The sequence below is a fragment of the Coloeus monedula genome, assembly GCF_965178545.1.
Source record: "Coloeus monedula genome assembly, chromosome: 3".
Classification (NCBI taxonomy): domain Eukaryota; kingdom Metazoa; phylum Chordata; class Aves; order Passeriformes; family Corvidae; genus Coloeus; species Coloeus monedula.
The window spans coordinates 43,787,984-43,803,452 of record NC_138783.1 but is presented as its reverse complement, the minus strand read 5'-3'; the positions used below and the strand labels follow the sequence as shown (position 1 = coordinate 43,803,452).

The following is a 15,469-nucleotide window of genomic DNA, read 5'->3' as shown; positions in this document are numbered from 1 at the left end:
AAACAGCACTTTCCAGTAGTAGCACTCTGTGAGTTACCAAGAGAATTCCTTTTCGAGGGCCTTTGAGAAATATGTCAGTGACAGAGGGAGCCATAGTTAACATTCTTTATTGTCAGGTTTCAAGCCAAAATTATAATTTGACTTTGTTTATTTGTACTGTATAAAAACTTGCACTGATGAAGCAGTAAAAGCCCAGGTGTCTGGATCAATAATCATTGATGCTTTAGGAAATTTTAGAATAGCAGTTACAGAATTCATCCACTGATAAATAAGATGTAACAGCTACCACTCATCATTTTGATTGGAGACCATTTAAGGCTGTGTTTCTGATGCTACTTGGGCTACAGCTTCTGTATCAGTATTGCAGAAGCACCTCCTCCTCCATTGCAGATTCCTGCAAGACCATATTGTCCTTGTTTCAAAGCATTGGCCATGTGAACAACAATTCTTGCTCCAGACATTCTAAATATAAGGAAAAGAACATAGGTTAAAGGAAAGTCTCCCACAAACCAAAACCAATCTCCCACAACCAAATTGATAATAATGATTAAATTCAAACATATTCTTACTTGCTTAAAACTTGTTTACCTAGCAGACAATGCCTCTGTGCAGAGCAAACCCAGAGCTGATCTTGCTTACCCTATTGGATGTCCAAGGGAGACGGCACCTCCATTAATATTTACTTTTTGTGGATCAATGCCCAGCATTTTAATATTGGCCAGCACCACAACGCTGAATGCTTCATTGATTTCCCACATTGCAATATCTTCTTTTTTCAGGCCTGTCTCACTTAGAATCTAGAAATAATAAAAATAATTACTACCATGAAAAAATTAGGAAACTAATTATAGAAACCATTGGTCTATTTTGACGTCAGTGACTCAGGCTGCCCATACTCTGATTCACAATTTCACATTTAGGAACCTCTTTGTCACATGGGAAAAAGCAAAACTGAGGGACTGAAGCACTAACTTGAGTTTTCACCAAAGAAGGAATGGAGAGTAGCCCATGCCAAGGATACATTTCCCTCACACACTAAGATTGCTGCTACAGTAAGTCCATTTAACTGACACAGTACTGCCTCACACCACACACTTCAGTTCCTTTTAGAATGCATCTACCCTTCTACAACCATACTTATTTTGCCTTTCAGCCATACAAGCTGCAAAGCTTCAAAGTTGTAAACACACTCAAAAGTTGCTAAAAGCAGTATAGAACAATATCCTCTTTCAAAAGAGGTGTGAAAAATTTGTTATTCTGAAGATCTGCATACTTGATCCTCTGAAAAAGATTTGTTCTTTGTATTTATGACATTGATAATTTCAATCCTAATTCAGGAAGACCCACTGAGGGAGAACCAACATTGGAATGCTAGGGAAGTTTCTGGTATTTTTCCCCCAAACCCCACTCAGTTTTATTCTTACCTTGGGAACAGCATATGCAGGTGCAATTGGAAAGTCAATAGGATCGACAGCAGCATCTGCAAAAGCTGAAAAAAAAAGAGAAAAAAATCACAAAAAGTGTTCAAAGACCTTGTGTTTTTACTATACATGATTTTCTTTCATGCAAGCAGCAAACACTGCCAAGATAGAAAAATTTGGAATACCATGGTCCATGAAATAGCTGCATCTAAAATGTAGTGCCCTAAGTATGCCACAGTTACATTTTCAGATTTTTGTTATTATGTATAGAAAATTCTGTTCATGGTCAAAAGTCTGCTGGTATAACACTTGAAATGTCAAGGACTGTACTGAGAAGATGCAGCCATGATGTCAGGTAAGCAGCCTGAGAGCACACTATGGGAGTATTTTCCAGGACTTTCCGAGAGATAAGAAGGATCATACCCACTATCCGTGCCAATGGTTTGACTTTCAATCTCTTGGCTGCCTCTGTAGTCATCAGCACCAAAGCAGCTGCTCCATCATTCAGGGTACTGGCATTAGCAGCTGTAACTGTTCCTAGAAAAGGTAAACCTTTCTTTAGACAGAAGTGAAAGTGTTATGCAAAGCAGCTCATGTATATCCTGTTAAGGATTGTTTTTCCCTGAGTTCATTGAACATGAAGTCAATCATATGGTGATACCTATTGCACTGAGTTAACTAAAAATGGGTTGGGTTTTGGTATCTGATGAAAGAACTGCAGCCACAGGTATTTGTATCCTTATCCCAGTACCAGGTCATGCCTTCTATGACAGCTGCACTGCAGCCATTTTCACAGAATTCCAGCTCAGAAACGGTTGTGAATAAGGGGCAACTTTGAGTTAGCCAGGAAGGTTTATCAATTACAGATTCAGGAAGCAATGGCAACTCTATAAAGCCATTCCAGCTCCCATGGCAACAGGAGCTTACACTTGGCAGAGACCACACCAACAGTGAAACTGAAACCAATCTGTGTCAGTCTTTTTAAGGTAAACATCCCAGACAGAGGTGTTCATTAAGGTTCTTGGACCATCTTTTAATCCAAGCCAGTTCATGCTGTTGTGCAGCATGTTTCTTTATCTCAGCACACATTTAAAAATGAAGGGACTATTGTTGGGCATTCAAGTTCTTGTGAACAGCACTCTTCACCCTGACAAAGCATCCTTGCACTTGGCAGAAAATGAAGTTCTTTTAAAGACATTTACCATTTTCTTTTTGGAAAACAGCTTTCAGCTTTGGAACTTTACTGAAATCGACACGTTTGTATTCTTCATCTTCTTTCACTTCTGTATCTGGCTTTCCTGAAATTCAGATCTGGTTTAGTATTTTGTAGAACAGTTGACTAGATACTGCCTTATACAAATAACTTATTTCAATAAAAATGTGCAAATTCATGTAAAATGTACGTCAAGAAATGTGCTTACGAAAACGGAGAAACAAAACTATTCCTTAATCAAATTTATTCACAGCAAATCCATTTATCCTTCCCAGTGGCTGAACAAAAGGGACAAAGAGCCTACCTTTAATGTAAATTAAAATATAGATGTCCTTAAGCCATAACTAAATTCAGTAGCTAATCTTTCACTTAGACAAAAAAGAAAGAAGATATGGTGTGCAACATTAAAGAAAAATTGAAAAACAAAAACCAGATGACAGGTCACTGACTGCTGCTCACCAGAAAGTCTGCCTAACAGAAAATTCTTAGGTGATCAAAATTAATGTTCCTGAGATTTGCATGTTTAAACAACACAGTTTGCACAATTCCTCTCATCACAATACCTTTTTTTGAAATAGTGACAGGCACTATTTCATTTTTCAGTACTCCTGAGTCCCAGGCTGTTTTGCTCTTGGTGTAAGAGCCTATGGCATAAGTGTCTTGTTCCTCTCGGGAAATAGTGAACTTCTTTGCAGTATTCTCAGCACAGTTGCCCTGGGAGAAAATCAAGCCTGTTAGGTTCAGTATTGCTGAAGTTGCAAAGCACAACTACAACTGAAAAAAAAACTCAACCAGCAGATTTCCAGAATTGAATATGACTAATATTTGGTGTCCACTTCTGATTTACACAGTCATGAACAAATAGAAACTTTTGGGTTTGAAATATCATCTTCAGATTCAGCAAATGTTTTCTGGATCCAGATTACCGAAGTCATAAAGGAACTTGCTCTTAAGGCTTTTTTTTTTCTTCAGTTAAACTGCATGCAAAAGTAAGTTTAAAGTGCTTAGGGCTGACATCTTCAGAGACTGAATATCATTATTCAGCACAGAACCATATGTTCATTTTCCTAGTGTTTTCAGTCCATTATTACCTTGCCTATTCCAAAGATTACAAACACAGGTCAACACAGAGCTTACTTAGCCCTCAGAATCTCTGAAAACTGTAGAAATAAAAAGTATGTATCCCTTTTTTCTAATAACTGGAATGAAATAAGTAGAATGAAACAACCAAATACTTTTATATATAGGCAAATTATGATTGTAATTATACATTCACAACTCATTATCAACACTGTTTAAATATCCAGTGACAAAATTAAAAAAAAAAAAATTTAGCCAACTGGAAAGATCTGCCCTTGAAGAGGTTTTGTTCCACCTCTCATTTCATCAGAATACTCAATGAATCACACAAAACCCTTTAGTACTGTGTCCCTCCAGTTTTTCAAACAAGCAAGTTCACTTCTATGTAATTAATGAATTTAAAGTCATCAAACCTCAAAGCACCAGCAACTTAGGCTGTTGCCAAAACACAGACAAGAGTAAGCCCCTAAAGCCATCTGATGGACTTCCTCGTTATGTTCTCACACAGACTGCTAAGGCTTTCTGAACAACCTACAGCAGGTATAAAGAAAGAAAAAAGGTTCCAAAATAGTGTCCCAATCTATTAAAACTTGGTGTATGATAACCAGCTCCGAGAGCTTTTCCTCACATAAGGGAACTATCAAAGCCACCATTTAGATTCCTATAAAATACTCACATTCAAAATCCGTTTTAGCTGAAACGTGGGAATAAATGTCAACATTCCCACAGAGCTTAAGCACTACAGTGCAAAAAGAATAAATCACACCAAGTGAGGTCTGTATCAAATCTATGGATGACAGTAAATATTCTTCATGGCACATTTTCCTGTACCCCAGCAAGAACACTAACTGATTGATCAGTAATGCCCTACAGTTGTGAATTACCCCTGGCAAAGGTCAGAAATACTCATAGGCTGAAAGTAGCTGTTCTCTTTTCAAAGTTTTCTTCCCTGGTGATTGTTCTTGACTATCTCTGCATCAGTTGTTTTCCAAACCCATCCTAGGTTTGCCCTTGTTTGTCCAATTTAAGTCACCCTGTGGGTGAGTAAGCACACCAGCTAACTCAAACCTTCCCACAGGAGATACGTACACTGCAGGGGGGAGAAAAGACACGAGCCTGCTGGATCCTACAGAGCAGCTACCCTCAAAGATTCCAAGCACTTTGATTGCTCCCTCCCTCAGATGGAACAACAGCAATCCATCAGTAGGAGAATTAATTTTTCTCTTAATCCTTGCTTTAGGCTATTCAGACTGCAGAGACAGGTAAATATTAACACACAAATTGCTGTGCTATTTTGGTCTTCTGCCCAGCTCTTCCATTACAGCTACTGCAGGAAACCTGGAAATGGAAGACTTTTTTCCTCCTCATTTCCAGGCTTGCTAGATGAAGCAGTTTCATAATAACTATAAGCAAGCTCTTCAGATCTGCATCAGGTCTATCTATGGTTGATACATGAGCACTGTGCAGGAATCTTTACCATATGGATATGGTTATAAGCATCTGTCAGCCCATCTTTCACTATCAGGTCTTCCAGCTTTACTCCTCCGTAAGGTGTTGCCCCTCTGCTCATCGTGTAGGGAACATTGGACATGCTCTCCATTCCACCAGCAACCATCACATCCTGCCCAAAGGAAACAAGATAAAATCAATGATCATGCAGTGTGTTCTCCATGACTTCTTGGAGGAACAAATATTAGCAAAAGCTTAAGCATGGGTGTTTCATATTCCTGAGGAATCTTAAAGAAAGAGTCAAAAAAACCCTTTAAGCAGTTAAAAAGCAAACAGCAGGAACAAGTGAAGATAGTTAATCCACCCTGGCAGAACAACTGACTTCTGTCTGGTGTGCAGCTTCAGAAAGCTGCCAGACCCATGTTGATCTCTTACACTTTTATGTCAAAAGTTTCCAAGATCGAATTAGAAATTTTACTTTTACAGGTTTTTTTTCCTGTAAGTTTCTCATTTTTCTTCTTTATTCCAAGCTCCTTATCCCTTTGGAACAAACAACAGTCAGAATTAATGGTACGTGAAGAGACAGAGATTTACAAGTACCCACAGTCTTACATAATACTATTTCATCTTACTATGTAAAAACAGATGTCCTTCTATATGGCTTTATCATCTGAAAAGGCCACAAAAAAAGACAATTATTAATTAATGATTACTTAAATCATTATGGGCATTTGTAAGCTACTGTACTGTTTCAAGCTGAAACAAAGCAAACAGAAAACCTGCAAAGCTACAGGGACTATAAGTATTCCCACTGTTCATCAGGCCGTAGCTCCAAAATCCATGGGATTCCAGGATGTGAAGAATAGACATAGTTGTGTTTAATGGCATATTTGAAATACAGATAAATGTAAGAAAAGTACACACAGCATGAGTCCTTGAGAGTTCAACAGTGCTGTCCATATAAAATCACAAACATTTTACACAAAACAGCAATAAGATGATCAAAGCTTTTTTGGCTTCTTTAAATTAAGACTTGGAGAAATAGTGACTTGGTTCAGAACAGATTATAAACTAGATCCAGAAACACGACATGAAGTAATAAAGAAGAGAAAGAAGGCTGAAGACAAAACTATTGAAAAGACAGATAAATTGGAAAGGCAGTGGAGATACAGAAGCAGCAGCAGATCAGAGGAACAAGAGTCCCTGGCATTTCACTTCCATAAAGTGAAAGACCTGGAGAGAGAGCCAATGCAACTGTTTAGCTAATGGTCTACACTGACTCAAGCCACAGGGAACCATCACTGACTGTCATACCACGGATACCTCACAGTCCACAGCCAGGAAAAACAAACCAATACCAACCCCCCCATAACTTACAGCTCTAAGAGACTAATAACTGGCTGAGTCTCTGCTTTTGCTGAGACTGGCAGCACAGCTTGTGGGATTAATTCAGCTGAAAACTCCAGTTCTATTCAGAGCTCATGGCCTGTCAAACCAACCAAAGGCACAACCACACTCATGAACTCATTGGATATAAATGACTAAATCCAAATGTAGCTGTTTACAAAGACATGCTGGGCCTGGTTCAAAGTCTGATGACAGGATTTCCACCAACTTCAGCAGGCCCCAGACAAAGTGCTGCTCTCTGCAGGGCAAGGCCAAAGCAATAAAGCAGTTGCTTAATTCCAGTTACACTGTGATTTCCACAGAAGGGACACCAAAACTCAAATATTTTACTTTTGTTCTAAACACACACACAAGAATTCCTCACTTAGAAGCCACTTACTTTTTAAGCCAAAAGATATACATAATTGAACTGATGATATTTTTACTTCAGAGACCCAAAGATGCTGCCAAAATGCTTTGGGTATGAAAAATGAAAAAACTAAAATGTCTTTCTTCACATTCACACTTCTCCCACATTCTTTGCTGCACAGCCTTTAATGGCTTACTGAAAATGATGTATTCTCCTCTCCTCCCATCAAGTGATAGAATCTTTCCCATTATATAGAAAACCTTGGAAGAAAATTGACAGAGATGAACAATTCTCCTTCATCAAGCTCTTTAATGAAAAAGCTTTTACAGCAACAATAAATTCTGCCTCTTCTAAAGTGATAAAAAAGCCTTAAAAATCTTTTGTGTACTTGAAAACAGCATCACTTGGATATGTGTATTTAATTCATTTAAATGTTAAAAGTGTCTGAAAGTCACATCACCCAAAACTACGATATATTACAGACTTTATTTAAGTCTAAAATTCCGTCAGCTTTTCAAAACTGAAAGCTTGAAAATTCCCTTAATTATATTTTGGGGGCTAGACTGGCAGGTGGGGTGGGAGTAGAGCAGTAGAGATGATGTAAATACCACCCAAAAGAATCCACCTTGTTTGTCAGCTCTGAAAAAACATACCTGACAATATTCCAACTATAATATTTTTTTCTGCTTTAAACCAAAACATACTTAAATGACTATAAAATTAGGGTTGCATAAACAAAACAAACCCTTGCTAATTAGCTTTATTATCCCAAGCCAAAACACAATCCCAAATCAAAGAGCACAGTCATTGGTAGGACAGGATCTACAACATTAACTGTGTAGTTTTTCCAAAAAACAGCACAAACTCCACATACCTGACTCCCACACATCAGGCTTTGTGCTGCCATCATGATTGATTTCATTCCTGAAGCACAGACTTTATTGACAGTTGTAGTAGGAGTGGCGATTGGCAGACCTGAGGCAAAGAAGTTGTTTGTACAGCTGTGTTATTGAAAGGGTAGACTTCAGTATTTTCTTGGTGTTTCAGCAACATTCCATATGGCACCAATTTTTATCTAAGCCCAGGATGTTCAACTTGCACTATTTAGCCTCCCAGGGCAATTTATCTACCCTTATCCATAGCTACCATCCTTCTTGGAGACCCCTGTTGTTTCTCCCCTTCCAACAACACACTTGTGATGAGAGGGAAAGCAAGAAAAGAATCAGGAAATGGAAGATCAAGGAAGGGACTCCAGAACAACTCCAGTTCCCAAAATCCTGATCCCTGCCTCTAACCAGCATCCAAGGCTGAAAAAGCATCAATAAGCTGCAGAATTTAGCAACTGGTAACAAGACTGATCCCAGGCAAGGTTGGACAGGGCTCTGAGCAACCTGGTCAAGTGGAAGATGTCCCCGCCCATGGCATGGGGTTGGAACTAGATCTTTAAGGTCACTTCCAACACAAGCCACTCTATAATTCTGTGAAAGAGAAGAGCCATACTCAACACTTTGCCTAACATGGAAGCAGTTCCTTCTACTTCAAAAATGTGCAGGAACAGAGCCAAGAAAGTACACAGTTCTTCCCTCACCCATAGGCTTTTCTAGGAACATGCTACAGTATGGAATCCCATCCCCACAGAGGGAAGAAGAAAATAATTCCTGCACCCCAATAACATTCATGTTACAGCTAACATTACACAGAGGACCCTTCCAGTGTCAGCTCCAGACTCCACAGGAAGATGAGTGTAAAGACACACTTGTGTGCTGAAGGAAACTCACTGACTCCTTATGTAGTAACACTTAAGAATAATGACATACTGAAGAAAAAAAGCCCACTTTGTGAAAGATTCAGAGCAGCATCCACCATTAATGTAACATACTGTGGAATTACCAGCCTGGTCTCCAGTACTGCCTTCTCCAGGTTCTGCAAACACTGTAGGCAGTAACGTCCCACTTGCAGGAGTGCAACACAACACCCTTCACCCACCACAGGGGAAAAAAGAATCCACAGACTGTCCTGACAAAAGGCTGCCCACCACTCTGCTTTAACTCACAGCCCAGTAGACTCCAGCTACATAAAGACACAAAACCTTCAACCCCAGTGTCAACAGAAGGAAGGAATACCTGCACCCAAGACCGCTTGTCTTGCTGGAGCTTGTCCTTGTCCAGCTTGAAGGACATTGCCCATATAGGCCTCTTTCACTTCTTCCGCAGGGATTCCTATAAAACAAAACTCTTTTGATTCAGGAGCCTTTTTACAAAGGTTCCCATTGAAGTTTTCTATCAAATACTAATGAAATTTGCCACATCCAACCCATGTTTTAACAGCACCCAGGCCCCTGTTGGGTGCCTCCCAGATCTCTACCCCCATATTCATGGAGTATGGTAAAGTGGTAACCCTGACACAAGAGAATTCCCTGTCACCCTGCAGAGCAAGCTACAGTTATTTCACTGAAATCGACATTTCCAAGTCTCACTGATCACCCGAGAAGCCCAATTTTCATGGACAGTTAAATGAACAAAACTTTTTATGTGCTACAATTATGTCTAAAGACAGTTTTGTTTGTTTAGCAAGGGCAAGCCAAGGCCACAGCAAGCTGCCACCAGAGAGAAAAGGCCTGCTCTCCTACTGCATCTCTTGCAACAGCCCTGGTGTCCAAGTTCTTGTAGTATTAACCCTCTTCTCCCCTAAAAAGACTTTTTTGTCAGATTGAATCCATCAAAAGGCTCACAAGGCTGTCCTTCAAGTACATACGCCCACATAAAGAAAGGGCAGGTAAAGGCCACTGGTCTTAGCAACAAGTAGCCTTTTCATCAGCTTACTCATGTCATAAAAGCTCACCCTGAAAAAACAATTAGCATGCTCAATCAGATTTGGACTAGCAAAGATATCCCTAGGCAATATTCTGCTCCTAGAAGCAGCACTTAATTCAGATTGAAGCAAAGCCCGACAGTCAACTTTACTTAAACAGCATTTGTGGATACACTTAAAAATGCCACAGGAGCAAAAGAACCCAGGACACTGCAGGGTTTTTCATTACCAAGCAATAGAAAAGACACAGACTAATGCTGTTCTGAGCCACTTGAGGGTTTTTTTGTCACAGGAAAGAAAAATGTGTATACATACCTGCTCTGTCAATTGCTCCTTTAATTGCAATGGAACCAAGTTTAGTGGCTGGCAGTGATGAAAGAGATCCTTGGAAAGATCCAATTGGTGTCCTTACAGCACTTGCTATCACCACCTCCTAAGTGCAGAAGAATGGAACAAAAGTCACAATCTCTCTCACAACTGCACACACTTACCAGTATTTTTAAAATGTATCCATTGTTATTCTTTCATTGATGTCACAGCTTCTCTTTTATCCTGCAAGTGGCTCCAGAGCACTAAAATCTTTATTAATGCATGCAGCACAAAGACAAAACATAAGGAGGTCTGTGTGCAGCTGCAGGACTACAACCTTAGGATCATGAGCTGTGGTGAGATGGCTCACATGGCTGGAGTGCTGCCATGCAGGGATAAGGGCTCTTCAGGAAGGACAGGTCATTAGGAAAATAAAAGGGGGAAGAGGCTTGCCCTTTATGTGACAGAACAGGTGGAGTACACTGAGCTCAGCCTTGGAATCTATGATGCTTGCAAGAATTTTGAACATCCTGGAGCAAAGGGGGATCAAAGAAAGTTGCTTGATGTTCAAGGATTGCCCCCTCCAAGCTCCAGAGCAGTCCAATCCAACAAGCAGTACATCAGGTAAAAATGCCAGGATGGACACCAAAACTCATACACTGCTACAGCAGATGGAAATGGGGACAGAGAATCTGGCACACAGTCTGAGCATGCAGGGATGAGGTTATGAAAGCCAAGAGCTGAATCTGGCAACAGGAAGGGCTTCCATGAGCACCTAAGAAGCAAGGAAAACGTGGGCCTGCTGCTGAATAGGGCAGGGGACATGGTGACAAAGAACAACGCTGAACTACTGAATGCCTTCTTTGCCTCAGTCTTCAGTACTAAGACCAGCCTCCAGGAATGCCAGACTCCAGAGACTGGGGGGAGGGTGAAGCAAGGAACATGCACCCTTGGTGGAAGAGGAACAGGTCAGGGCAAACTGGACACACATAAATTCATGGGCCCTGATCAGATGCCCCCATCAGTCCTGTGGGAGCTGGCAGGTGACTTTTTAAGGTCACTCTCAGTAATGCTGGAATGGTCACAGGAACTGTGAGAGGTGCCCAAGAACTGGAGAAAAGCCAAGCATCACTCCTGTCCTCAAGAAGGGTAAGAAAGAGGACCCAGGGAACTACGGGTCAGTCAGCCTCACCTGAATCCCTGGAAAGGTGATGAAACAACTAATCCTGAAAACCATTTACACGAACAAGAAAATCATCAGGAGTCATCAGAATGGATTCACCAAGGGGAAGCCATGCTCAGACAAAGTGCCAGCCTTCCACAGTGAAGTGACTGGTTTGGTAGATGAGGAGAGAACAGACATTGCCTACCCAGACTACAGTGAGGCTTTCACCACTGTCTCCCGTAAAATCCTCACACAGAAGCTAATAAGCAGACAGTGAGGTGGATAGAAAATGGCTGAATGGCCAGGCTGGGGGTGGTGATAGTGGTACAAAGTCTGGTTGGAGGCCAGTTACTGGTGATGTACCCCAGGGATCAATACTGGGTCCAGTCCTGTGTAACATCTTCATTAATGAACTGGATGATGGTGCAGTGCACCCTCAGCAGGTTTGCTGGTGACAATGAACTGGGAGGAGTGGCTGATACACCAGAGGGTCATGCTGCCACACAGAGAACTTCAGCAGCGGCACTTCACCATGAATATTAATACTGGAAGGAAGGGTGCAAAGAAGACAGAGTCAAACTCTTTTCAGTGGTGCCCAGTGACAGGACCAGTGGGCACAAATTGACACAAAGGAGTTCCCACTGAACATCAGGAAACACTTCTCCATTGGGAGTGTGACTGAACTCAGGCACAGGTTACCCAGAGTGGTTGTGAAGTCTCCATCCCTGGATATATTCAGAAGCCCAGGTCCCAGCAGAACGTGTCAGCAGTACTTTAAGACATGGTATGACATTCAGCCCTATGCTAGTAGCCCCTCAAAACAAGTTTACTCTTATTTTGCCTCTTAGCTTTAGTGTTACAGCCACATGCACACCTGATAACCCTGTGAGAGTAGTATGAGAACCTGGCACCAAAAGATGCACATGTCAGATCCCTGGCTGCCCCTGACAGCCTCCAGCTGTGTTGGTTCCAGTACAAGCTAAGCACAAAACTTTACAGGGTCTGCTCAGGAGGTTTCTTTTTATTTAGACAGGCAAAGAAAGAAAACACTAGGAAAAAAATAAACAAAGACAAATGATACTTGCTTAAAACTAGGAAGGGCTGTCTGTTACTGTAACCCCTTCATCATGATTGACTTCAGTGATAGTAACATATTTGTCCTCATCTTTTATGTTGTACCAGAAAGTTGCAGGATAACACAAATAATTTCAAATGGATCAGTTCATAAGAGCTGTCTTTTCCCATTCTGGGTGAATAGTTACATGAAGCTCACGTCAGCTGACACACTTCTAACTTTGTCCCACACTATCAAACAATTTGCAAATCAAAATAAAAATGGCAATCTGACTTTTATTTCAGATTTTGCAATAAAGTGTGGCTTAGACACAAGTGACATTGTCTTTAAGGCAGTTTTTTTATGAGGATTTTCTTAAAAATGTCAGTGATTAACAAATCTAAAACAGCAATTTATTAGGCAGATAGTGCTTCATACTTACATTTAAAGTACGCTGCGATGCATAGCCACGGCCTGTATACTTCAGAGCCTGAAAATAAGAAAGTCCTCAGAATTTCATATCAAGAAAGCAAATGCCATTATGTTTCAGTAATGTACCCATTTTCATAGAAGTCGTTATTTCAAAAATTAGTATCTAAGAAACACTGAAAAAAATATGAAAAAATCATAACATGCCTTTTAAAAGAAGTGTAGTCTAGTACAGTCCCACCATAACATCTGTGATAAAATGCTTTCTGAAAAATAAACAAATACTCCTTCAAAAACAACACCCAATTCATTTTGTCCAAGTCTGTTATGTACACCTATAACACATGTCTAAGGCAGGAGTGAGTGGTGCTATCTTGAAAAAGTTTACTAGTCCCCTGTCTGCTTCCCTGGACTTTGGTTCATTCATTCCTACCATTAACTCCACTGCTTGTTAAACAGTGGCAGTTTGCATCTACAGCTTCCATTCCTTTGGTGTTTCACGAACAAAAATGAGGATAACTAATTCAGAATGTCACACCAAAGTAGAATAATAAAACAAAACCAAGAAAAAGGGATTATCTGAGCAGTCTAATTCACCAGCCAGTAGCTTCATCTAATTAAGCAGTGCAAAGTTACAAAATTACATCTGTATGTATGGTTTCATATGTTAACAGAATGATCTTTCCATTAGTGATTTAAACTACTTTCTTTGGCCATTTCAGCACACTGGGAACTTCTGGCCATTACTGAATCACAGCTAAATAAATACTAATTAAAAACAACTGCTTAAGGACACCACAAGAACACCATAATTTTTATAAATTAGAGAATGCCTTCTGGTTTTGTATCTGCAACAAGAAAATTTAGTCTGTTTCTCCTCTTAATTTGACAACCTTCAACTAACAAAAGATTGATATTTTTACTGTTTTGAATTAGTTGTTTGATTTTTGTTTTGTTTAGGTGTTTGGAGATTTTTGTCTGTTTTTCTCCCCAGTTTAAGTTATAATAGCTTGCAGGAAATTTTAAATTTAACTTCTCCCTGAAAAAGAATGATGTCCCTTACAGGGCTTTAACAGCAGTGCTTTCAAGGGTTAGTGTCAAAAAAACAAAGCCAAACAAAAAACCCTGCCTAGCAAAATAAATACCTACACTACCAAAAAATACTGTTACAGCAAAAGGCCTGAAATTTAAACTGGACAAATCAGACAATTATTTACCAAGTGCAAACTAGCGCCTGCTAGGAGTGTTCATGCTCTGTCGTCGATTACAGACTTAAAAAAAAAAAAAAAAAAAAAAGGCAAAGCAAACCCCCACTTCTACATCTGGTAAACCGCAACCTCCAGCTTTGCATATGGCAATTCGGATGCGAGGCACCTGCCCTCCTTTTCTTCCCAGCACAGCTCTCTACCGCCTGTCGGACGCCGGCGCCGCAGGCAAGGCAGGCACAGCCAGCACCTCCATCCAGCAGCGCTGCCAGGCACACAGGCTTCGTGGGCAGCAGCATCCCACCGCCCAGCTGAGAAACAACACCTACAGGTGCAGTTTTATATCTCTGCACTGCTTAATTAGAGGAATCCAACCCGATTCCTGGCCCTGCCCCGGCTGGGAAATCCCCACGGCTGCAGCGGGTACCGGACAGGGCTCGCCAGCCGCGGCACTCCCGGCGCCGGACAGTGGAAAAAGCCGCGCTCAGGATCGCGGATAAAGGTCCCGCCGGGCTTAGTGCGGGGCCCGGGGCTGCGGGGGCAGGAGAGGCCGCCCTTCACCCCTCAGCTGCTTCACCCTTCACCCCCTCCCCGGCCCGGGCCCCGCTCCCTCCCCTCGGCTGCCTCCCAGGCCCGGGATTCCCGCAAGACCGAGGGGAGGGGGCGCAGCCGGCCCGCGGCAGGGGCGGTGTGACCTTGGCCGAGCTTTTCCAGACCCGGCGGCGGGGTCGGAGCTGCGCGGGGAAGGAGAAGGGAAGGCCGGGGCCAGGGTCGCCTCACCCGCAGCAGCCCCGCGGCCGGACGCCGCCCGCACAGCATCGCCCCAGCTGCCGCCGCCATGTTCCCGCCAGCGCCCCCGTCACCTTCACCGCCGACCCCGCCCCCGCCTATCGCCGGCGGCGCCCCGCCCCCTCCCCGCTGCCATTGGCCCTGCGGCGCGGGCGGTGCCACAGCCGCCCCTGCCATTGGCTGACGGAAGGCGGGTGGCGGCGTCGGCGGGGCCGGGCCGGGGGGCGCGGTGCTTGAGGGGCCGCTGCTGCCGCGGGACCTCCCCACCCCAGGAACCCGGTTAGGCTGGATATTAGGAGCAATTTCTTCATCGAAGGGGTGATTAGACATTGGAATGAGCTGCCCAGGGAGGCGGTGGAGTCACCGTCCCTGGAGGTGTTTAAGGAAGAGTGAGCGTGGCACTCAGCGCCATGGTCTGGTTGACATGGCGGTGTTCGGCCACAGGTTGGAGTCGATGATCCCGGAGGTCTTTTCCAGCCTAACTGATTCCGTGGTTCCGCAGCGCCAGGCGAGTTCCTCTCGCCGGCGGTGCTGCCGCTCGGGGGCCAGGCGGGGCGGGGAGAGGGCAGGGCTGCGGGGGACGGCCCCGGACGCGGGATGCCTGCGATGCCGCGCGGAGAAGCAAAATCGCTGCTAGCGAACCGGAGGGAGACAGCGCGGGCGATCCTTGTGGGAAAAGAACCGGCCCCCGGGGGTGTGTCCTCTCCGCCACCGAGGCTGCGCTCCGCCCCTCCTCGGCCGCCACAGGCTGCGGGTTAAGCTGACCTGAACCACGGACGTTTAATCTC

The 15,469-nt window shown here is 42.9% G+C and overlaps 1 protein-coding gene across 1 annotated transcript; it reads right to left on the bottom strand.

Moving 5' to 3' along the window:
- Positions 1-89: 89 nt before the first annotated feature.
- ACAT1 (acetyl-CoA acetyltransferase 1) lies at positions 90-14,773 on the bottom strand. The gene is made up of 12 exons (XM_082278341.1): positions 14,673-14,773; positions 12,701-12,748; positions 10,046-10,163; positions 9,043-9,138; positions 7,794-7,894; positions 5,192-5,335; positions 3,198-3,348; positions 2,624-2,719; positions 1,845-1,958; positions 1,425-1,489; positions 640-797; positions 90-462 (listed from the first exon to the last, which is right to left on the bottom strand). The coding sequence occupies exons 1-12, from the start codon at positions 14,730-14,732 to the stop codon at positions 342-344; spliced, it is 1,272 nt and encodes a 423-aa protein (XP_082134467.1). The 5' UTR covers positions 14,733-14,773; the 3' UTR covers positions 90-341.
- Between the last annotated feature and the right edge of the window lie 696 nt (positions 14,774-15,469).